The 23,142-nt window shown below is 43.1% G+C and overlaps 2 protein-coding genes across 3 annotated transcripts in view; both read right to left on the minus strand.

Moving 5' to 3' along the window:
* LOC129832868 (synaptogyrin-1-like) overlaps nt 1–15,792 on the minus strand; it is a 29,033-nt gene extending 13,241 nt beyond the window's left edge. Inside the window, exon 1 of one of the 2 annotated variants that reach the window (XM_055896943.1) lies at nt 15,130–15,779. In XM_055896943.1, coding sequence (XP_055752918.1) covers nt 15,130–15,243 — 114 coding nt within the window. In that variant the 5' untranslated portion in view covers nt 15,244–15,779. Of the gene's footprint in view, nt 1–15,129 lie in introns of both variants that reach the window. The other variant, XM_055896944.1, reaches the window with a different exon arrangement.
* A 456-nt stretch (nt 15,793–16,248) lies between these two features.
* Nucleotides 16,249–23,142, minus strand: part of LOC129832867 (protein FAM171A2-like) — a 76,313-nt gene continuing 69,419 nt past the window's right edge. The window contains exons 7-8 of the mRNA XM_055896942.1: nt 21,378–21,504; nt 16,249–20,927 (exon numbers count right to left, since the gene is read on the minus strand). Coding sequence (XP_055752917.1) covers nt 19,262–20,927; nt 21,378–21,504 — 1,793 coding nt within the window. The 3' untranslated portion in view covers nt 16,249–19,261. The remainder of the gene's footprint in view (nt 20,928–21,377; nt 21,505–23,142) is intronic.

The following is a 23,142-nucleotide window of genomic DNA, read 5'->3' on the forward strand; positions in this document are numbered from 1 at the left end:
CATTTACTCAATAAATGTTCCTTTTGTTCGATAAAGTCTCTTTATATCCAAAAACCTCTGTTTTGTTTGCACGTTTTCTTCAGTAATCCACAGGCTCAAACGCAGTCAAAACAGGCAGACAAAAAATCTAAATTGTATCCGTAAAGTTCATAGAAACATGTCAAACGATGTTTATATTCAAGCCTCAGGTTGTTTTTAGCCTAAATAATCGATAATATTTCAACCGGACAATAACGTCATCAATATAAAAAGGTTAACAAGAAAGGCACTCTCTCGGTCGCGCGCATGAAAAAGCTTTGTGACACTTTAGGGTCCACTCATTCAGACTGCTCTTACTTCCTAATTTTTCAGAATACAAGCCTGAAACAATTTCAAAGACTGTTGACATCTAGTGGAAGGCATAGGAACTGCAATTTGAGTCCTAAGTCAAAGGATACTGTAATGGCATTGAATAGAAAACTACAAAACCAAAAAAAAGATTTTCTCAGGTTTTCACCAGTTCTGTTATACTCACAGACACTATTTTAACAGTTTTGGAAACTTTATAGTGTTTTCTATCCAAATCTACCAGTTATATGCATATCATATCTTCTGGTCCCGAGTAGCAGGCAATTTAATTTGGGCATGCTTTTCATCCAAAATTCCAAATGCTGCCCCCTACCCTAGAGAAGTTAACACTGGATTTACATAATTATTCATATTTGGTCTGGTTGGCTGATACACGCAGCAGAGAAAGGCAGGAGAGGAGCAGCTGCATCAACGACCCTCGCTCCGACCCAACTCCATCCCTTCCTCAGTCGTCAGCATCAACCCAGGTAGTCTAGACTAGCTAACCACCCTGTACTAAAATATCCACACAAGACACCATATAGCCATATATCTAGAGTTAGAAGATTATGAATATTATATTATGAAATGATCTTTAAGTGCATTTAAGATAGCTAAATCACAAATTAGCAACAAAGATAAACCAGCTAGTAAACAAGCAGATTTATATCAATCATCAAAATCAAATGATCAATTGATAGGCCTCCCTCTTTTTCCAATGTCAGTTTAAGCACCTGTCCACTGAATGATCTGTGCACGGCCCTGACTCCACTTGTGGTGTGTGTATAATGTGTGTGTGTGTGTGTGTGTGTATTGTGTTCCCCACCACAGGCAACCCCATCCAGCATAAGGCATGTGAGGAGGTAGCGTGGGGGCCGTCCTGGCAAAGTCCTGCGGTTTTAACAGCTGGCCTCTTTAGACAGCCCTGTGTGTGTGCGTGCAATCATATATGTGTGTATGTGGGAGAAAGAGAGAGCATGCATGAGGGAGTGGGGTGGTGGTATGACAGAGCGTCTCTGATGTAATACTGTATGTGTTGGTGAGCAGCGAGTGAGAATACAAGTGTGTGTGGCTGGCAAGCAACCAGATGAGTGGGTAAAAACACTATGTAAGAGAGAAAGAGGACAGCAGAGAGAGAAGAAGAAAGCTAGAGTAATGGCCTTTAGCCTTCTTTCAATGTGCATCTTTCCCATTGAACTATCATTAGCTGTGCTGAAGCTGGCCCACCTTGGTTGGCAGGAACTCCCCCAACACCTCAGGCTCATAACCTACTGAGTGCTGTACGTTCACTGCTCTTTGCCTAAACTAATATTCACATTCAATTTGAATATGCTACTGTCGACACATACACAATATACACTGCTCAAAAAATAAAGGGAACACTTAAACAACACAATGTAACTCCAAGTCAATCACACTTCTGTGAAATCAAACTGTCCACTTAGGAACCAACACTGATTGACAATAACTTTCACATGCTGTTGTGCAAATGGAATAGACAAAAGGTGGAAATTATAGGCAATTAGCAAGACACCCCCAATAAAGGAGTGGTTCTGCAGGTGGTGACCACAGACCACTTCTCAGTTCCTATGCTTCCTGGCTGATGCTGGCGGTGCTTTCACTCTAGTGGTAGCATGAGACTGAGTCTACAACCCACACAAGTGGCTCAGGTAGTGCAGCTCATCCAGGATGGCACATCAATGCGAGCTGTGGCAAGAAGGTTTGCTGTGTCTGCCAGCGTAGTGTCCAGAGCATGGAGGCGCTACCAGGAGACAGGCCAGTACATCAGGAGACGTGGAGGAGGCCGTAGGAGGGCAACAACCCAGCAACAGGACCGCTACCTCCGCCTTTGTGTAAGGAGGAGGAGGAGGAGCACTGCCAGAGCTCTGCAAAATGACCTCCAGCAGGCCACAAATGTGCATGTGTCTGCTCAAACGGTCAGAAACAGACTCCATGAGGGTGGTATGAGGGCCCGACGTCCACAGGTGGGGGTTGTGCTTACAGCCCAACACCGTGCAGGACGTTTGGCATTTGCCAGAGAACACCAAGATTGGCAAATTCGCCACTGGCGCCCTGTGCTCTTCACAGATGAAAGCAGGTTCACACTGAGCACGTGACAGATTCTGGAGACGCCGTGGAGAACGTTCTGCTGCCTGCAACATCCTCCAGCATGACCGGTTTGGCGGTGGGTCAGTCATGGTGTGGGGTGGCATTTCTTTGGGGGGCCGCACAGCCCTCCATGTGTTCGCCAGAGGTAGCCTGACTGCCATTAGGTACCGAGATGAGATCCTCAGACCCCTTGTGAGACCATATGCTGGTGCGGTTGGGTTCCTCCTAATGCAAAACAATGCTAGACCTCATGTGGCTGGAGTGTGTGTCAGCAGTTCCTGCAAGAGGAAGGCATTGATGCTATGGACTGGCCCGCCCGTTCCCCAGACCTGAATCCAATTGAGCACATCTGGGACATAATGTCTCGCTCCATCCACCAACGCCACGTTGCACCACAGCCTGTCCAGGAGTTGGCGGATGCTTTAGTCCAGGTCTGGGAGGAGATCCCTCAGGAGACCATCCGCCACCTCATCAGGAGCATGCCCAGGCGTTGTAGGGAGGTCATACAGGCACGTGGAGGCCACACACACTACTGAGCCTCATTTTGACTTGTTTTAAGGACATTACATCAAAGTTGGATCAGCCTGTAGTGTGGTTTTCCACTTTAATTTTGAGTGTGACTCCAAATCCAGACCTCCATGGGTTGATAAATTTGATTTCCATTGATAATTTTTGTGTGATTTTGTTGTCAGCACATTCAACTATGTAAAGAAAAAAAGTATTTAATAAGAACATTTCATTAATTCAGATCTAGGATGTGTTATTTTAGTGTTCCCTTTATTTTTTTGAGCGGTGTATATTGTATGTACGAACAATATATATACACAATATGTCAAAGTTACAAGGTGAACTGAAAGCTGGATACTACTGTATATAACCAGATCCCTTGACAGAAGAGAAAGCAAGGGGGCACTTCATGCTATTACATTCTCAATGCTTTAAGTGCTCACATGCTTTGTTAGCATCTCCTCACAATGCCTAGTTCCAACCGTCCAGTATTAACAGTTTAAGTCGGAAGTTTACATACACCTTAGCCAAATACATTTAAACTCAGTTTCACAATTCCTGACATTTAATCCTAGTAAAAAATCCCTGTTTTAGGTCAGTTAGGATCACCACTTGATTTGAAGAATGTGACATGTCAGAATAATAGTAGAGAATTACTTATTTCAGCTTTTATTTCGTTCATCAAATTCCCAGTGGGTCAGAAGTTTACATACACTCAATTAGTATTTTGTAGCATTTCCTTTAAATTGTTTAACTTGGGTCAAACATTTCAGGTAGCCTTCCACAAGCTTCCCACAATAAGTTGGGTAATTTTGTCCCATTCCTCCTGACAGAGCTGGTGTAACTGAGTCAGGTTTGTAGGCCTCCTTGCTCGCACAAGCTTTTTCAGTTCTGCCCACACATGTTCTATAGGATTGAGGTCAGGGCTTTGTGATGGCCACTCCAATACCTTGACTTTGTTGTCCGTAAGCCATTTTGCCACAACTTTGGAAGTATGCTTGGAGACATTGTCCATTTGGAAGACCCATTTGCGACCAAGCTTTAACTTCCTGACTGATGTCTTGAGATGGTGCTTCAATATATCGACATAATTTTCCTTCCTTATGACACCATCTATTTTGTGAAGTGCACCAGTCCCTCCTGCAGCAAAGCACCCCCACAACATGATGCTGCCACCACTGGGGATGGTGTTCTTCGGCTTGCAAGCCTCTCCCTTTTTCCTCCAAACATAACGATGGTCATGATGGCCAGTTCTATTTTTATTTCATCAGACCAGAGGACATTTCTCCAAAAAGTACAATCTTTGTCCTCATGTGCAGTTGAAAAACATAGTCTGGCTTTTTACTTGCTGAGCGGCCTTTCAGGTTATGTCGATGTAGGACTTGTTTTACTGTGGATATAGATACTTTTGTACATGTTTCTTTCAGCAATTTCACAAGGTACTTTGCTGTTGTTCTGGGATGGATTTGCACTTTTCGCACCAAAGTACGTTCATCTCTCAGAGACACAATGCGTCTCCTTCCTGAGCGGTATGACGGTTGCCTGGTCCCGTGGTGTTTATACTTGCGTACTATTGTTTGCACATGTGAACGCGGTACCTTCAGGCATTTGGAAATAACTCCCAAGGATGAACCAGACTTGTGACATTTGTGGAGTGGTTGAAAAACGAGTTTTAAATGACTCCAACCTAAGTGTATGTAAACTTCCGACTTCAACTGTATATGAAGATTACATCTTTGTCTCCTTTCTTCCATGTTCTGAAATACAAGAGTGCTGCCATCTGCTCCATAGTTCTCTGCTTGTTTCCACCCCATTATTTGATATTTGCTGTCATTTTTCATCCCAAGCTCCTCTTAACCATGCTTTATAGCTCTTTTTTTTTTTTTTTTTTTTTTTACTGTTATTTTACCAGGTAAGTTGACTGAGAACACGTTCTCATTTGCAGCAACGACCTGGGGAATAGTTACAGGGGAGAGGAGGGGGATGAATGAGACAATTGTAAACTGGGGATTATTAGGTGACCATGATGGTTTGAGGGCCAGCTTGGGAATTTAGCCAGGACACCGGGGTTAACACCCCTACTCTTACGATAAGTGCCATGGGATCTTTAATGACCTCAGAGAGTCAGGACACCCGTTTAACGTCCCATCCGAAAGACGGCACCCTACACAGGGCAGTGTCCCCAATCACTGCCCTGGGGCATTGGGATATTTTTTAGACCAGAGGAAAGAGTGCCTCCTACTGGCCCTCCAACACCACTTCCAGCAGCATCTGGTCTCCCATCCAGGGCCTGACCAGGACCAACCCTGCTTAGCTTCAGAAGCAAGCCAGTAGTGGTATGCAGGGTGGTATGCTAATGTAAACATTTCATTGAACAGTTTACACTGTATCCTGTGCGGATGACAAACGTTGGTTTGAAAATGCAAAGCGGATAGAGATTTGTTTGTGGACATGATCTTTGGTCAGGATCTGGTTGTAAATCTGTGAGTTCGCTACTCTCTAGTTGCCTGCTGGCGTGGTCTCCCTCCTGGTCCATTCGCCTACTCAGATATACAATTACCAGGCTAGCAGCACAGCTCTCAGTCCTGTCTGGATCACAAGGCCCCAGCACCTCATAGACGTATGAAAGCAGACATTGTGATTGGCACCACGTGGGGTCCTGATCTTGTGATCATCAGCAGCCTTTCATGCTCCATATTAAGCCTGAGGGAATTTAGTGTTTGTGTGTGTGTGTGTGTGTGTGTGTGTGTGTGTGTGTGTGTGTGTGTGTGTGTGTGTGTGTGTGTGTGTGTGTGTGTATGTTTATCATGTGATAAAAAATAAAATAAAACTTATGCATGACTCAAGATGAGCAGCACTGGCTTTCTGTTACATTTTCACTGCTGCACAACTACCACAGCCTAACAATTAAATGCATCCAATAGATACATGCTGGATTACTGTCAGAGTCCCAGTGTGTGCCTATTAGTGTGCAGGAAGTCTTTCAGGCAGGCCTACCAGTCAATAAATCAATCAGGCTTTGCACACCATTACAGCTAGAGCCCCTTAGCTTCGCTGCAAGCTACAACCGAGGTCTACAGAGGCACTATGCTCTTGCGGTCATAGCAATACTGTGAGCAGACTGCACTGGATGCCCCCTCTCTCTCTCTCTGAATCTGCTTGTGCTAGTCTCCCTCAGTTAGTGTATTATCCTCCATCATGGAGTACCACTGATACAGATGTTGATTGAGATGTACACAAAGGAGTCCTTGACAAACAAACATGAACACACACACAGCTTGCTGGCCGAGCACCACATTTCTGCCCTCCCCCACAATAATTCCATTTTAATCTCTGTGACCTTGTGTTCACACACACAGAGAGACAGAGAGAGAGAGAGAGAGAGAGAGAGAGTGAAAGGCGGAACAACCAAGACTGTCAGATTCTTTCAGTCACAAGACCGGAAGTCTTTCTCCATACTAATGCACACATTGGTACTACCAGGAAACCAGAAATGCCAACTCCCTATTTAGAGATGGCTAGCTGAATATAGGCCTGACATGAAGTTACAGGTGTGCATGTTAATGCACAAGTAGCATACAGCTCAACAAAAACACAGGAGGAAAAGGCACATCTATCCTAGACAAACCAACCATCAAACCCAATGTTTGCTGTGGAACTATCAACAGAACATTGTTATCAACTGGTTACGGTAATTTCAACGAAAACAGTGCGAAAACAGAATGAAAACCGGTTACAAAATGAAATCCGATTGCTAGAGCAAGGTTGGTAATAGCAACTTCAAAACAAAACACTAAACGGTGTTTTTGAACACACCACTACAACCCTGTTCCTGGAAAGCTAAGAGAGGTCCATATTCTCCACTGGTCTTCTCGGAGTAGATTGGCCCCAGCTACTTACATCATAAGCCCGTATAAAATTTCCCAGTCCATCTGTACCTGAAGGCTGTGGTGAAAACTCTGTGCGCAGGAGAGCGTCTAGATCCAGTTGCTGGTTTTGGCAGGGGGAACAACTCAATGACACTAATGTCATCCTTGTTTTGGGTAACTGCATTTGAGCTCCGCTCCAACGAGCCGCGTACACACAGAATCAGAGGTCCTCGCCACACTACGGTACAGCAGCTACATGTCATTCTAAAGCTGCACTTCACCTCCACAATAGCAATGCCATCTTTCTCTCCTCTGTTATGAGCACTACATTCCCGACAGCGAATCAAAGAACAAGAAGGAGAGAGGGAAGGAAAGGAGACGGCTAGTCGGGAATGTAGTGCTCATAATAGAGGAGAGAAAGATAGCATTGCTATTGTGGAGGTGAAGTGCAGCTTTAGAATGACGTTTAGCTGCTGTACCATAGTGTGTACATACATTCATGGCACACACACTCACACAATTCACTCTGTCAAAAGAAAAACAGAACAAATGTTATCAATTTGCTAGCTGAACAATAACAGAGATCATCCAAAACATGAACACTAGATCACATTTCACCAGGTCAAAGTCCCAGCAGAGTCTTCTGGCGTATTAGCTCAACAGCTGCTGTGAATGATTAGATAGCCTACCAACATAAGACTACTACTCTACAGACTTCCATTTGATCGACACATTTCGTGGTATCTCTGGCCTCTAGTTAATATGTGAAAAAGAAACCGCTGCACACTGGGGCTCTTGGTAACTCCAACAAGGTTTAATGGGTGTCAATCACCGTTTCGGTCTAATGAGACCGTGGTCAATCAGGGTCATGTTCAAATCAAATCAAATTTTATTTGTCACGTTTTGTTAAGAACAGGTGTACACTAACAATGAAGTTCTTACTTACGGGTCATTTCCCAACAATGCAGAGTTACAAATAAAATGTCATCAAAAGTAAATAGTGACACGAGGAATAAATACACAGTGAATAACAATAAAGATAAAAAAAATAGCATGGCTATATAGTACCAGTACCGAGTCTATGTGCAGGGGTACGAGGTAATTGAGGTAGCCATGTACATATAGGTAGGGGTAAAGTGACTAGGCAACAGGATGGATAATAAACAGTAGCAGAAACGTATGTGGCAAGTGTGAAAGTGTGTGTGTGTGTGTGTGTGTGTAAAATAGTTAGTGCAACAACAACAAAAAAGGTAATGCAGTCAACGCCATTTGATTAGCTATTTAGTAGTCTTGTTTAGCAGTCTTACGGCTTGGGGGGGGGGGGGTAGAAGCTGTTCAGAGTCCTGTTGGTTCCAGACTTGGTGCCCTGGTACTGCTTGCTGTGCGACATAAGAGAGAACAGTCTGTGGTTCGCAGCAGGACACACTGTAGCAAAATGTTTTGCCAAAAAAATAAAAAATAAATAAAGATTCCAGGTGGTAACTCCACATTCAAAAAAAACATTTCTCCTTACTGAACATGGTTTGGAAAGCAAGCAGAGGAGAGGAGGTCAAAAAGATCCACATCCAAACCCTGTCACCGTTTAAATCTTACATACCAAACAAACATTACGCATTGGCTGGAGAACATTTCAAATATGTTCTTATGTCCCCAGCATCACTGCCAAACACTGATGCAAAGCCTGACCGTGGAAATGCACTAATAGTCCTCCGGTTATAGTGACTTTGACATCTGAATGAACATCACACACACACACACACACACACACACACACACACACACACACACACACACACACACACACACACACCCCCCCCTAATGCAGTTCCATCAACTATGCTGGATGCGTCATCAGGCCAGTGCAGTAGAGTTTGGCTCGGTTCTGCTCATTATTGTGAATAGGGTATGAGTGTCTATTTATTTTTATTGTGCCTCTGTGCCTACTTGGTCAATTAAAATCAGTTGCTAATTACAGGGTAACAACATTGACAAAGTAGCAGACATTGCAGCCTTCCAGGAGCGGAGATCCACCAAAAGAAGATACTTCTTCATTTCCAGGTCTCCATCTACTGTATTAGCTCAATAAAGCTTGTATTGATCTGGTGACTGAGGAGTTTCTCAATGGGACACCATCACGTGTCATCATCCAATAGCACTCGACAGATCCCAGTGACATCATTAACAGGGGCACTAGAGAAAAATAACCAGGTTAATTCAGAGAATGCTTCCATGGAACGAAGAAGAAAAAAAACAGACAACTCATTCCACATGACTCGCAAGCACATGACTATTCTATTTGCTCAGACAAAGGCTTCACACTGAAAAGGCAGCAGATGATTGGACGAGGAAAAGAAAGCTGAACTAAAAAAGGGGGCTGAAAGGATGTACTAAACTGTCACGTCACGTGACCTATAACACCCCTAGTTACAAGGTCGCCATGATACAAAGACCCAGCCATTCTAAAGGCCGTCCCTGTCCACTTCCTCTGGTGTATAACGTACTTGTGTCGTGAGCAAGCCTCCTCTCATGTGTCCCCATTCCTCCCTCCCTCCATCCATCCCTTTCTCATGAGTGGGCTTGCCGGTGACATCTTTCCGGTGGTCTCTGACAGTCGTCATGCCAACGCAGCAGACCTCAAACAGCCAATCAGGATCTCGGTTGGGGGGGGGGGGGGGGGGGGTCCGCCTCCCTCTCATCCTGAAGGGAAAGCTGTGGTCCGGCAAGTTAATACTAACCTATCATCATCATCATCATCATCACACGGAGGGCTACAATGGCAGATTTTAAAATGGGAGGGGCTGAGCTTACATTCCCCTTCTCGATATTAAAATGGCAGATTTCTCTCCACCAAGACAAATGTGTTGGTGTCCATCTTTGTTTTGTTTAGCCTTAGTATTCATGAAAGCAGGTTGTCTGATCACACATTTCTGGATCTTAGCTGAATGAGGAATAAAACCTCTCCATGATCATTGGAGTTCCCTCCCCAATCTGCTGAACATCAAATATGCTGCATTCCTTTATAGTGTTGTACACCTTTTCTCTAATCACTATGCTTGACAGACAGACAGACAGACAGACGTGGGAAGGATTTGTTACATGTATTTGAAATATGTTTTAAATGACTTCTGAGTATTTTGTCATTTGTATTGCACTGGATCACACTACACTCCAATGTATTTTGTAACAAGAGAGTTTCGAGAGTTGTCATTTGTATTTTCAAAATACAAAATACTTTTCTATACCATTTTTTATTTTTTTATAGCGGTTCAACATTTTGTGGCCCCCTTTCACCCTGCATTGGTATCAGAAGTCTGATAAAACTATGGTGTGATACGAGTGTATGCTAAATGAACTAAATATAAAATGTACATGTAAAAATGAACAATTGCAAAGCATGCTAGTGTAACGGATGTGAAATGGCTAGCTAGTTAGCGGGTACGCGCTAGTAGCATTTCAATCAGTTACGTCACTTGCTCTGAGACATTAAGTAGGGTTGCCTCTTGCTCTGCAAGAGCCGTGGCCTTTGTGGAGCGATGGGTAACGATGCTTCGTGGGCGACCGTTGTTGATGTGTGCAGAGAGTCCCTGGTTCGCGCCCGTGTCGGGGCAAGGGGACGGTTTAAAGTTATACTGTTACACTGAGTATTATTCTAAGGAGCCCCCCCCCCCCCCCCCCCCCCCCCCCCCCCAAAAGGCTAATAATAATAATACCCAGTGTGCTCTGCAGTTAATTTAGGTAGGTTCATTTTCACAACTACATTAGGTAATTTAGCAGGCACTCTTATCCAGAGTGATTTAGTCACTGCATTCAACTAATCTAGATTAACAACATATCACAGTCATAGCAAGTAAATGTATCTGTAACCATCACTGAGAATGTTGTTGCTGTTTGGGCTGGCTACTTGCAAATGTATTTCTGTATTTAAAAACATACCAAATACATGTATTTTAATGAAATACATTTCAAACTAAAAGCATTTTGTAGTTTATTTTGATACATTGATCAATATGGTATTTTTTTTCCCCCATCACCCGCACTCACACATACACGCACTCTTGAGAGATGCTGTGTCTCAGGCTTGGCTATTGATTACTACAGTTATTGATTAGGACTATTTGGAAACATCATGCATGATGCAGGTCATTTCTCAGATCTAAATTAAACACCGGTACAAGAGAAAATCAATTATTTTTGTCTCTCTGTTTATTTTAGATACAAAACAATAGCCTTCATGTCCAATTACATCTGTTGGCAACAATAATGGCCTGAGAACCTGCACGTGTAGCCTACAGCAGACAGGAATCTTTGGCTCCAGTAATTGAACCTTGCGGTCCGCAGGCACTGACGAGGCGCCAGGCTCGTGCCGCCACTGTATCTGAGGTTGTAATATACAGCCTACAAAAGCCTTGTCCTTACTAACACTTGAAATCCTAAGCTTGCTGATCATTGTCTGTGTAAATACTAGCCTACAAAAGGCCGTGTCACTACTAATTGTGCTCAAAGAGTTCAATAATAACAATAACGTTAAAGGGATACTTCGGGATTTTGGCAATGAGGCCCTTTATCTAGTCAGATGAACATGTGGATACCATTTTTATGTCTCTGTGTCCAGTATGAAAGAAGTAGAGGTAGTTTTGCGAGCCAATGCTAACTCGAGTTAGCGCAATGACTGGAGGTCTATGGGTATCTACTAGCATGCTCATTGCTAAAATCCCCAAATATCCCTTTAACGAGAGGAAATCAAGCTCTGGTTATCACATTGATTTGTGGCGGACTGAAAATCCTTCCATGCTTGACTATTGAGTTCTGCGATGGTTCCAAAATAGCCTGTCTGCATTTACACAAGTAATGGTCTTTAAAAATCAGAATTGACCTGCCTGTGTAGGCTGGTCTCAGACTAGACGTAACATGGTAAACAAAAATATGTCCCGCTCAAATTAGTATGATATGTTACGTTTGGTATGCTTACCAGTACTCAAATTTCCTGGTGGTATTGATGGCCCGACAATCCCCCCTTGTGTGACTGAACATATTAATAATAAATCCTTTCTCCTGGCTGCCAATCATCCTGCTCGGAAGCACCTCTCACTCATATGGCTCTCTCAGAAATGTCTATTCTTATTAACCAATGCCGGTCACGTGATCAGGGACATTCTCACAGGCATCGCCGCTCCGAAGTAGGCTACTAGTGAAGACAGAGATATCGGGGATACAACAGTGTGCGTCCTTCTTGTTCTATGCTTGAAATATTACAAAAAGACTCTGGGACAGGTGTGGGATGATAGAGCCCAAATTAATACAACCACTGTACATCAAAAAACACTTTAAAAGCAATGAGGCTGACGCAACAGATCAGATCGTTTAGCTTAAAATGTTGATAAACTATTAGACTATTTCTTCACATTATAATGTGTTCTTAAGTGACTTGCCTAGTTAAATAAAGGTTAAATAAAAAAATAACATTAAATAAATATAAGTGCAGCAATGTGCACATGGCAGTAGGCTATAAGCGTGAATGTTCCAAAATGCAATTAGTGGGAAAACACTGATCTACAAAGCGCACCACATGGGTTGTTAATATGAGTACTGTAGGATTGTGTCTTTGGCTGCTGGACAACAGGAAGTTGAGAACATGAAAGAAATACTGGTATCAATGGGATATGAGGAAGTGTTTATAAAATAATCCCCTTAACATTCCTATGGTTGAAAGTAGGGATGTACGATATATCGGTGAAGATATCGTATTTGGCCGATGTTAGCTAAAAATGCTATCATCTACATTGGCCCGATGTCTAGTTTAACGGCGATGAGCAAAACCGATGTCAAAGCTGACGTGCATACCTATATAACGTAGGTACATGACGTAATGACGCCACGTAAAATGTAGAGCTACACAGCATTCCTAACCTAGCCCACAATGTCTGCTGTGTGGATCGAGCAGTCAACAAGTCGAGCAGTCATTTGAAAGAGTAAGAACATTTCAGTGAGACAACTCAAAGGCGAAATCCATTAACGCCAAGATAATGGAACTCATTGCCATTGACAATCAACCGTTCTCTGTCGTGGGTGAAGTTGGCTTTGGACAACTGGTCGAGCACTGGTACACACAACCAAGTTCCCTATTTTTCAGATGTTGCCCTACCGGAGTTAAACAGTAATAGCGTCACTGCTATTAGCTCACGACTGACATTTGGACCAGTGATATCAGCCCCATGAGCATGCTGAGTCTGACAGCACAGTGTGTCATTGAGGATTTCGTACTGAGAAAAGTCGTATTTCGTGCTCATGAATGTTGTCGTTCTCATACCGCTGCTGCCATTTCAATGGCATTTGAGAACATGTTTGAAACTCGGAAACATGAACACACTAGCTAGCTCCATTCGAACAACTGAGTGGAGAAATAAGCTCATCAACTGCGCCTGCAGCAGACGTGTCATGGCATTGAAACGCCTGCTTAACAGGCATTTGTGTCGCCACCATGCTCGATGCTATGTACAAGGACCGCTACTTCGATGCAAACAAGAAACAGGGTTTACGTGAAATGTTATATACACAGCTGGACAAGATGGAAACGGACACAGTGACAGTGCGCACTGTGGAAGAGAGGCCACGGACAGACAGAGCTGAAACTTCACTGCTTGACATGTATGATGAAATCCTGGTTGAGAATTAAACGACTGAACAAAGGAACAACGAAACAGCACAGCAAGCTGGGCCAGTTGTGCACCACCCTATGGGACTCCCAATCACAGCCGGATGTGATACAGTCTGGATTCGAACCAGGACTGTAGTAACGCCTCGTATACTGAGATGCAGTGCCTTAGACCGCTGCGTCCATGTGTGTGTGTTAACTATTTGACTGTACTAGAATGCTTAAAAAGCTGCAAAATGTTTCAATATCGGGTATCAGTATCGTTTTTTTTTTTTGCCAAGGAAGATATTGGATATCGGTATCGGCCAAAAATGTCATATCGGTGCATCACTAGTTGGAAGAGGGCAAGATATTCCTCATAAAATAAAAAAACTTCCCGGTTTTAAACAGTTACGTTTATGATTAAATAGTTTCAAAATGTTGACTCCCTCCAATCAGATTGAAAGGTGGGTGATGTTACGGTGCACAACAGGCACTGGCCTTTCTCTTCTATTTGAACTTACAGTGCCCTCTATTATGACAAAAATCAAGCATTTAGACGTAAATATAAATGATCCGACCTACACTTTTTTTGCTACTTTGCAACTACTTAGCGTGTTAACTAACCCTTCCCCTAACCTTAACACTATAACCTAACTCCCATTCTTAACATTAGCCACCTAGCTATCACGCTAATGTTATTGGAATTCGTAACATATCATACATATTGCAAATTCATAACACATTGTATTAACTGCAATTCGTAAAATATCGTAAATTGTAATTCATAACACATCATACGAATTGTAATTCGTAAAATATAATACAAAATAGATGGACATCCACAAATTAATAAATACTATACCAAACTTAACAATTCATGCTTATTTCAATGTCCCGGATTTTGATTAAATATGTTACGTCTATCACTGATTCCACGTTGGCCTGTGTAAACGCAGCCTATGTTAAAAGGGACAATCTGCTGTTACTACATCCATTTTTGGACAAACAAATGATTGATATGTACCTATTGTTCTTGAATAATATAATTTATAAAATGCCCCATGAGCGTAACTCAACTGTCAAAATATAAGCTTTTCTTACTCCAATGTTTGTATACATGTATTTTGTTTACAAACACCATACAGCCTCAAAAAATTGTTAAAAGTATAATTGTGATTTCATGGATGGTCAGTCCTTGCATCCATAGCTCGGTCTATGAATTTGAGATTGGTTACATTACTCCAGCCCCATTCCTCAGCTTTTTAGCGAAACAGTGGCTGGGTGTGTGGCTTGTTATTGTTTCAACTACTGATTGCTACTTTAACTGACATTTAGTAGTCTATAAAATAGGGGTCTTTAATTCAGTGGTAGCCATAACATTTTTATTGAACACATATGGTTTTCAAGACAAGGTAGTTATAGTCAGTAGTGAAATATTATGATAGTCTGAAAACAATCAGATTTATTCTGTGCGTCCCATTAACGTCCTTCCACTCAAATTATTCTGTGCGTAAACAGGTTATATAGCCCGACGAATCAATCGGTTTGCTTTTAAATCCGACACATTGCTCGACTGTTCGTAGATATTTTGCTGTACACACACAAACCACCCGTGTCATCCACTCTTGAATTGTTAAAACGACATGCTCAAATAAACAACGCAAAACATGACCACTCACTCACCCAGCACACAAGCCGAAGGATCGTTTGAGGCTGTTGAAAGAACGTCAATGGGTCGAAGGCTCCTCCAGCCTTCCCCGCACCGTACGCTTGCATCCCCTGCATCACCCCCTCCATCTTCAGCTGCTGCTGGTGGTGGTGATGTCCCCGTCTCCGAATTCAGTACCCAGTCTAAAACGTTAAATGACGTGGGTTTGTGCGCTCCTTCAGTGTTTTGACCTTGGTATTATTATAACGCTGCCCGTTGTAACGGGATTGACTCGGTTGTAATTGATTCTAGTCTCTGCTCTGCCCTTTTGCCAATCCAAAACCTTCCGACCGTGGCTGCTTTCTGTGGGTTTGAAGCTAATTTATTTACCTCAACAGCCTCTTCCCCTTCTCCCTATCCCTTTCTCATCTAAAGGGTTGAGAGAAAGAAGCCGAGCAGACACGCATTCTTGTGAGTAGCGAGCGCGCGCATACCGCACAGTCAAGTTTTTGACGCGCACTCACTCTCGACAATCGCGTCAAGCTCCTTGCCATTTTATTTTTACTGAGGCGCGCTCCTAACAGAAAACATGATCTTATTCAATAAATAATAAGAATAAGAAACCTATCACTTAAAAAAAAAGAAGAAGCCTACACGCTAGGACTTGAAGTAGGAGAAACAAGCCCACTCACTAGAGGCTCACATATGTATTATATGCATGGGTAATCAGCGATCTCTTCCTGATTTACAAATTGGATCAACTGCTTTGCTCAATCTGTTCTTCTCCCCAGTCTACCTTGTAGGAGAGGCCTATGCCACCTGGCGGATAACTATTGGCAGTGGCTCTCACTAGGCAAAACATTGTTCATGACCATGTATTGTGTTGTGTATAAATCTAGAATGTATCGTTCAAGTAATTTACTGACTAGTGTTTTTTAGTCCAGGGCCTAAAGATGAGTAACGCCTACAAATCCCGAGGTATAATTATATTTCATGACAAATTGTGACATTACCATGAAAAGATAGACTTATAAGCCTATTGCTTTTTCTTCTTCAGAGCCAACTGAATGACATTAGGACAATAAATAAATAGAACAACTATTGTAAGTGAGCTGCTGATGCCAATCACACAGTACAAATTCCAAGCATGCAGATCACTTGTTAAATGCTTTAATTATTTGATTGTATATTAACATTATTAATAACAAGCAATAAAAGTTAGCAAAGATTTGCCTCAGAAATATAGATCTGAGAGGGAAAGGAGGTGGCACCAGTTTACCATAACAGCACATCATCCCTCTGGCTGTTGCCTTGGAGACAACAACTGCCCTTGTATAAGCACTCAAACAGCAGGCCTATAGGAATTATGTTTAGCCAGGCATTCACATATATAAAAAGAACTGTGTAAAAAAAGTAAACAAAAAAACCTTGCTCAAGTCATATTTATTCAGAACACAACACACCCCATTTACACCGTTTAACTTCTACCTGTGTTTCCAGCACTGACACCATTGTGTGGTAGAATGTGATTTGTCAGAATTTACAGATGCTGCACTTGCTAATATGGGGAATTTCATCAGTGGCTTGCCCTGCACTGAAAGAGGTGGAGAGACTTGACACACCTTCAAAGCTCTGACTGCCTTGTTTATAGACATCAAACACCAGTATTATCCTTGACCTCAGAACAATTTCTGATGACACATTAAAAAAAAAAAAAAACACTAATTGAATTGAACACGCCACATAGACCACGCAATTCAGTAGTGCCTCGTAGGGCCAATAGAACTATTAGCGTTTTTGTGCCAACCTCATCCCTTAAATGACATAGAACGTTAACTTCATCCCAAAAACATACCCTGGACAAAAAAAAAGAAACAAACATAAAATCTATGAAACAGTCTAAGTAGATTCCATATCAGAGCTGAGCTGGTTTATTCACAGAGACAGGTGGCTCAATTCTGCAAACTTAAAGCATCAAACCATTTTGAAGGTGAGAGAAGAGGATTCTATGATGAACAAAACAAAACAAAACAGCACAAATGCTCATGAGAGGAGGAACATGCGTGTTTGTTGTGATCCTGAGTCTCAAACCACAGGGAAACCACTTCACATAATAGTATCACCCCAGTAAATCAAAACATGGCAAGTATCAAGCCTTAAAAAGAGACTTCCAAGGGTCATTCACATACATTAGAATGGAGAAAGGGGGGAAAGAGAGAGGTGACAGTGTTGTTATCAAATAAAAACATATGTGGGTTTACAACATGGATTGTGACAATACAGGTTTGAAATCAAGAGGACCATTGCTGTGCATCTTAGGCAAGGTCCTAAACCTCATTTGCGTTATGCCGTGCTGTATATTAGTCCACAAGGCAACATGATAGAAGTTCAACTGGACTTTATGAACCTGATAGCGAGTGTTTGGCTTGATTGCCTTCAAATGACCCCTGGTCGTGAAGGTTGAGTGCTGTTTGTTAAAAATCAAAGTCGATTAGCTAACAATAGCTTGACATTGTGTGTGACTCAATATCATGACCTGAAAATAATGAGTAAAACTTGTTACAAAGTATGTGTTAAACCCTTTGTTTAGCCAGTAGCTTTCTGAATGGTTGTACAATGTTTGTTACGGCTGGGTTTACATACCGATGCCTTGAATCCAAGCCATTATTTTTTATGCTAAATGAAGGCACTTAAAAGACTAATTGCTTGGTGTGATTTGTTGGACATGAACATTTTTAGGTCTGACAAAACCTGGACGGATTCCTGTCTTATTTATCTGAAGGCTAATAATTAGATGTTTTGAGAAGATGAGCCAGTGGAGATTACTGGCAATCTAATATGGCACAGTTTATGGGAACATTAGGTAATTGTGATTTCCACTCAGTCAACTCAGTGTCTTTTCCTTTCGCAACATCGTTCACGTTTGCAATACCCAATTATTCAGTTTTTTAAGCTTTACATGTCTGTATCGTCCAATCCATGTCTGACTATAAATTGATACTGCAACACAAGGTACAGACTTGTAATGATAAGATAACCAAAATGTTCTAGCAAACGTTGCTGTGATGCTCTAATTTGTTTCCAGCTACTCCGCATAATGAACATTTCAAATAATTTAGTCAGGTACATGCTTCCATTGATGTTAATGTTACAAGTCAGCAGGTTAGCGAAGCAAGACAAAAATATGACTGTAACATATTCTGTCAGTAAGGAAAATGACAACCAAAACGGTTTGCATTATTCTCCAGGCTTCAGTGATAGTAACGTGGAGGTGGTTTTCTGCCGTTATCTCCAAGGAAATTTTACAGTACAAAATGAAACAAAAACATTGTTGTAAACCCTGGGTTTTAGGACTTACTTATTAGGATTTCACAATCAAAACAGCAACCCTTTCCCCAATGTTTAACACATCGATCCGTCTCCTCAATGACATTAAGTACCACTCAGTCATAAAAAGAAGGCTATCTGATCTGTTAAAAAGAAAACAAGAGTAAAGAGTGAAACAACAATACTAATTAATTCCACTATTTCCATCAGTTCTGGCCAGACAGTCTTGATTTTCCATAGGAATCAAATGTTTCTGTTTGGCCAGCTGACGTCTCCCAAAAGGTCTGTAAAAATTACTTGAGGTTAATGCTAAGGTAACAGGAAAATCTGATAGGTAACGCTTCCAAGGAATTCTACTAACAGCACAGCGGAGAAAAACATTGTTGAGCATTTCTCAAGAATCTCAGAATTACCAACCAGTCAGAGGAACTCTCCCACTTGTTTCTGTGGGCAAACAAACACCATCCACATGCTTAGGGATCATGATTTTGGTAATAAATACATCCACAGCCATGTGAAACTTCTAGAGATACGGATATAGCTACTGGTCTCAGTGACATTTTTAGAGATGCAGATATAGCTACTGATCTCAGTGATGACTACAAGCCAAAGTGGGACTACAAAACACCTGGTCCTTTCACAATTCATGTGACAATTGTGCTTGTTTGATTTCCTTTCTCACTTCATAATCTCTTTCACACACGTCTTTCCCTTTGTACTCTAAGACAGACCTCTCACATTCACTGCTCTTCATTCTTCTTCCTGGCGTTCCTTGACACAGTGGTTCTTCTCCCCCTGTTCTCTTGTAGCTCAATGTTCCCTGAGAGCCCAAGGTCTACCTTACTTCCATACCATGAGGGGTCTCTCCTCACGCTTCTGCCAGGGACTCTTCTTGTTCCCCTCCTCGTCTTTATCGTCGGCATCCTCCCCGTCCTCGGGGCTGGTGGCTGAGTCCCTGCGTGTCACCTCACCGGTGGAGGTAGTGGTGGTACTGCTCCGGGCGCTGTTATCCCGGCTGCGGCCCTTCCGAGGGAACGTGCCACCGCGGGTGGTCGCCTCTGGGGCCTCGTCCAGCAGCGGTGCCAGAGAATTGTCCTCTGGAGAGTACATGGCAGCGTGGCTCTCGCTGCTGCTGCTGGGGGGGTCTGTGGTGTCGATGCAGGGGAGTTTAGTATAGGTCTTCCCTGCGTGACCTTTCCTCTCAGCCGCCGCTGCAGCCTCTTTTGCTTCCTTGGCCTTCCTCTCCTCCTTTCCCTTCCGCTGCTTTATGTTTGCTTCACGAGCGACGTCTACCCTGTTGTCATGATGACTCCCCGTGGCTCCTCCACCTCCCCCTCCTCCAGGGATGCTGAGAGATTCTCCCCCCAGCTCGATGTAGGAGTGACGAACCAGCGAATTTGAGCGACCGTCCAGGGAGACGAACCAGGCCCGGGGTTGCGGCTTCACCCCCAGCTCAAGAAGCTTCTTCTCCGTCAGCGCCTGCAGCTCTCCGTTCATCTGAGAAATGGTGTTGTCGTTGAACAGGACCGGGATGCGGACTGGAGCCGCGTTAGGGTCCGAGGCCCAGTTAGAGTGTCCCTCTGAGTCCTCCCTCTGCTGGCCTGGTTTTTCCCCTTCCTCATCCTCCTGTTGATGATTCTGTTGTTGCTGGTTCTGTTGTTTCTGCTGCTGGTTCTGGTGTACCTGTCCCTGCTGCCTGGGAAGGGTCATGCAAACCTGGATTCCCTCCATGTCATGCTGCATCTGTTGCTGCCTCTCCAGGGCCTGCTCCACCGCCGACAGGTCCGACGACAGGCGCATGTAGTGGGCCGGGATGACCAGCGTGGGCACCACACTCCGGTACATGCTCTCCTTCATCTGGTCCATGGAGTGGCAGAAAATGAGCTGGCCGGGCTGGGTGTTTAGAGAGTTGGGCCTGGCTAGGAGGTCCCCGGTCTGGGACGCTGAGTACTCTGGGGGCAGGCCAGAGTACTCCTGGTAGTGCCCAGCGAAGGGAGGCAGTAAAGGTGGTGGAGATGGTGGATCTGAGGAGTAACCCTGGTTGTCGTTGGCATTGTGATTTTGGTGGTTGTGGCAATGTCCAGGATCATGGGTATTATCCTCCGCTGAGCTGAAGCTGCGGGTGTCGTTGCGGAGCAGCAGCTGCGGATCCAAGTTGTTAGTGTTAGTAGAGCGTGTTGTCACCTTCATGGGAAAACTCTCCCCACCGCCACGCCTGGTGATATTGTCCGTGTTCACCTTGGCTTGGCGCTTGGCCTTTCCTGGGGGCGTGTGCCGGAAGAAATCCTCCCTGGAGCTGTGGAGATCCCGGGTGGAGGACAGGTCTGATTTGAGGGCGTCTGGGTCACCCCCGGTGGAGGAAGCTGTGTCGATGTGGATGTGGCCTGAGCTGATGAGGTTGAGGTGGGACATGGAGGTGCATTGATCTCTCTTGGAGCCGTCCAGGCCGGAGGACACATGCATCTTGCCGTGACGGTACTGTTGCCGCGGTTTCAGACATCTCCGCCTTAAACAAAACATAACAGAGAAGGGTAAAGGGAGAATGCAACCAAACACACATTTTAACACCCAGTAGACAGGAAATGAAACAACAAATAGAGTCCTGGAGTATCCCGGATTGGTTATTTTTTTCTTTTACATTTTTAACCCAGCCCAGTAATAACACCACTGATTCAACTAAGCAAGTGCTTGACATGGTTCAATTCCATTTAAATTCCAGTCAATTCAGAAAGTAGTTCCATATTCCTTGTTGAAAAGCATTGAAGAGAATTGGCATTGGAACTTCAGTGTACTTCCTGGATTGACTGGAATTTAAATGGAATTTACCCTAAAACTGGTGATTGACGACTCGTTGAGCAGCTAGTTCAAAACTAGTGCTGGGTTGGTACAAAAATGTGCTACACTGGGATTGACTACTCCAGGACCTGAGTTGAGACACGCTGGGCCTGATACCAACCTGCAGTAGTAGAGCAGCAGACAGAGCAGCACCAGCACCAGCAGAGCCAAGGAGCCCAGGATGGTCAGGAGGAAGACGGTGTGGTAGGTGGTTATGTCTCGCAGGCCCATGGGGTTTAAAGCTGAGCCTGCAACATAGGGGTACATCGTAAAACATTTCCTGTCATTTTTATAGTAAATTACTGGCAGCACAGTAGCCTGTAGGTTACTGTAAATCTACAGTAAAATACATGCAGCTCAGAAGCCAGTAAATTACTGTACATTTCCAGGACCTTTACTGAAACACACATTTACAAAATATTACTGTAACACTTGACTACAGCTACATGCTGTATTTCCTGAATATACAGTGCATTACTGGAAGCATAGTAGTTAGTAAACTGTTGCACATTTACAGTGCAGGCAGCTAGCGCCAACGATGGGCAATATTTCTGTTAGGTATTTCAATAGTTTAAATATTTATTTAGTCTTTTGTATTTCACTGGCCTGAAGTACAATTCATGTATTTTGTAACAGTTTAATTATAATACATGTATTTTGTATTTTCTAATACAAAAATAAACGTGCAAGTAGCCCGCTTAACGACAACACCATTCTCGTTTAAGAGTGAATTACCAAAATGTAAATGTAAAAATGAACACTTGCAAAGCACACTGCAGGCATTATTCTAATAAGCTTCGCCCCCCAACAAGGCCACATTTGATAAAAATACAAATTGTTTGAGGGCGGAGCTCACGAGAATAACACCCAGTAGTGTGCTTTGCAAGTGTTCATTTTTAAATTGATATTTTAGGTCATTTAGCAGACGCTCTTGTCCAGAGCTACTTACAGTCAGTGCATTAACTAAGATTGATAAAAAAAACACATATCAAGGTCATCGCAAGTAAAACGTTTCTGTAACTGTTACTGAGAATGTTGTTGTAGTTAAGGATACATTTGTCTTCTATTTGTAACAAGATACCTTTTGATGTATCTTTTCCCACCTCTGGTTAGTGCCAATATTACGTTACTGTAATATTCACAGTAACTTGCTACCAGATTCCTGTGAGTTACTGTAATATCAGTGCAACGATACAGTACAATACTGTAAGAAAGTAAATGCTACTGTAATCGTAAAATTGGTATTTTACTGTAATTACATGGGATTGGTGCAAGCAGGTTGGCTGCTAGGCATGTGTATATTACAGCATATTTATGAATATTTTGTGTTTCATATCACTTGCACTTCTTGAGGCCTAAACAAAGGCTTCCAAACTGGCCGTGATTCAAGTATTGATGTGGATACTAAGCTTCTTGAAGCATTGAGGCTTTCCAGACAATTCTGTCAAAAACAGGTTCATTGTTCACGGCTTTGATCAACACGGCATACACTAGTGGCACCTGCTGGTCAAAATAATTCTGAACAGCCAAATTATATAGACGACGTCTTCAACCAAAACAGGTGGCTGTTCGACAAAATGAAGCTTTGGACGCCATTGATCACGTGCTTCTGATAAAGAGATACAGGCACCCTGCTTAGTGATTTCGACGCACGTATTGGAGCGTCGGTATCAAACATAACATCGCTAGATTACAGGGCAAAACAGACTTGGCAAAACACTCAAACAGTTAAGGTTTAAGACTTGCCACTCTGACCTGTCCCTATACACATTACATTGTTAGTGCACTACTTCCACATATTAGTTCAATTGGTACAGCAGTCTTACAAACAGGTGCAAAAATATAGCTGCTTACAAGGCATGCCTCGAAATATGTTGATGAGACAA

Source organism: Salvelinus fontinalis, chromosome 34, assembly GCF_029448725.1.
Source record: "Salvelinus fontinalis isolate EN_2023a chromosome 34, ASM2944872v1, whole genome shotgun sequence".
Classification (NCBI taxonomy): Eukaryota; Metazoa; Chordata; class Actinopteri; order Salmoniformes; family Salmonidae; genus Salvelinus; species Salvelinus fontinalis.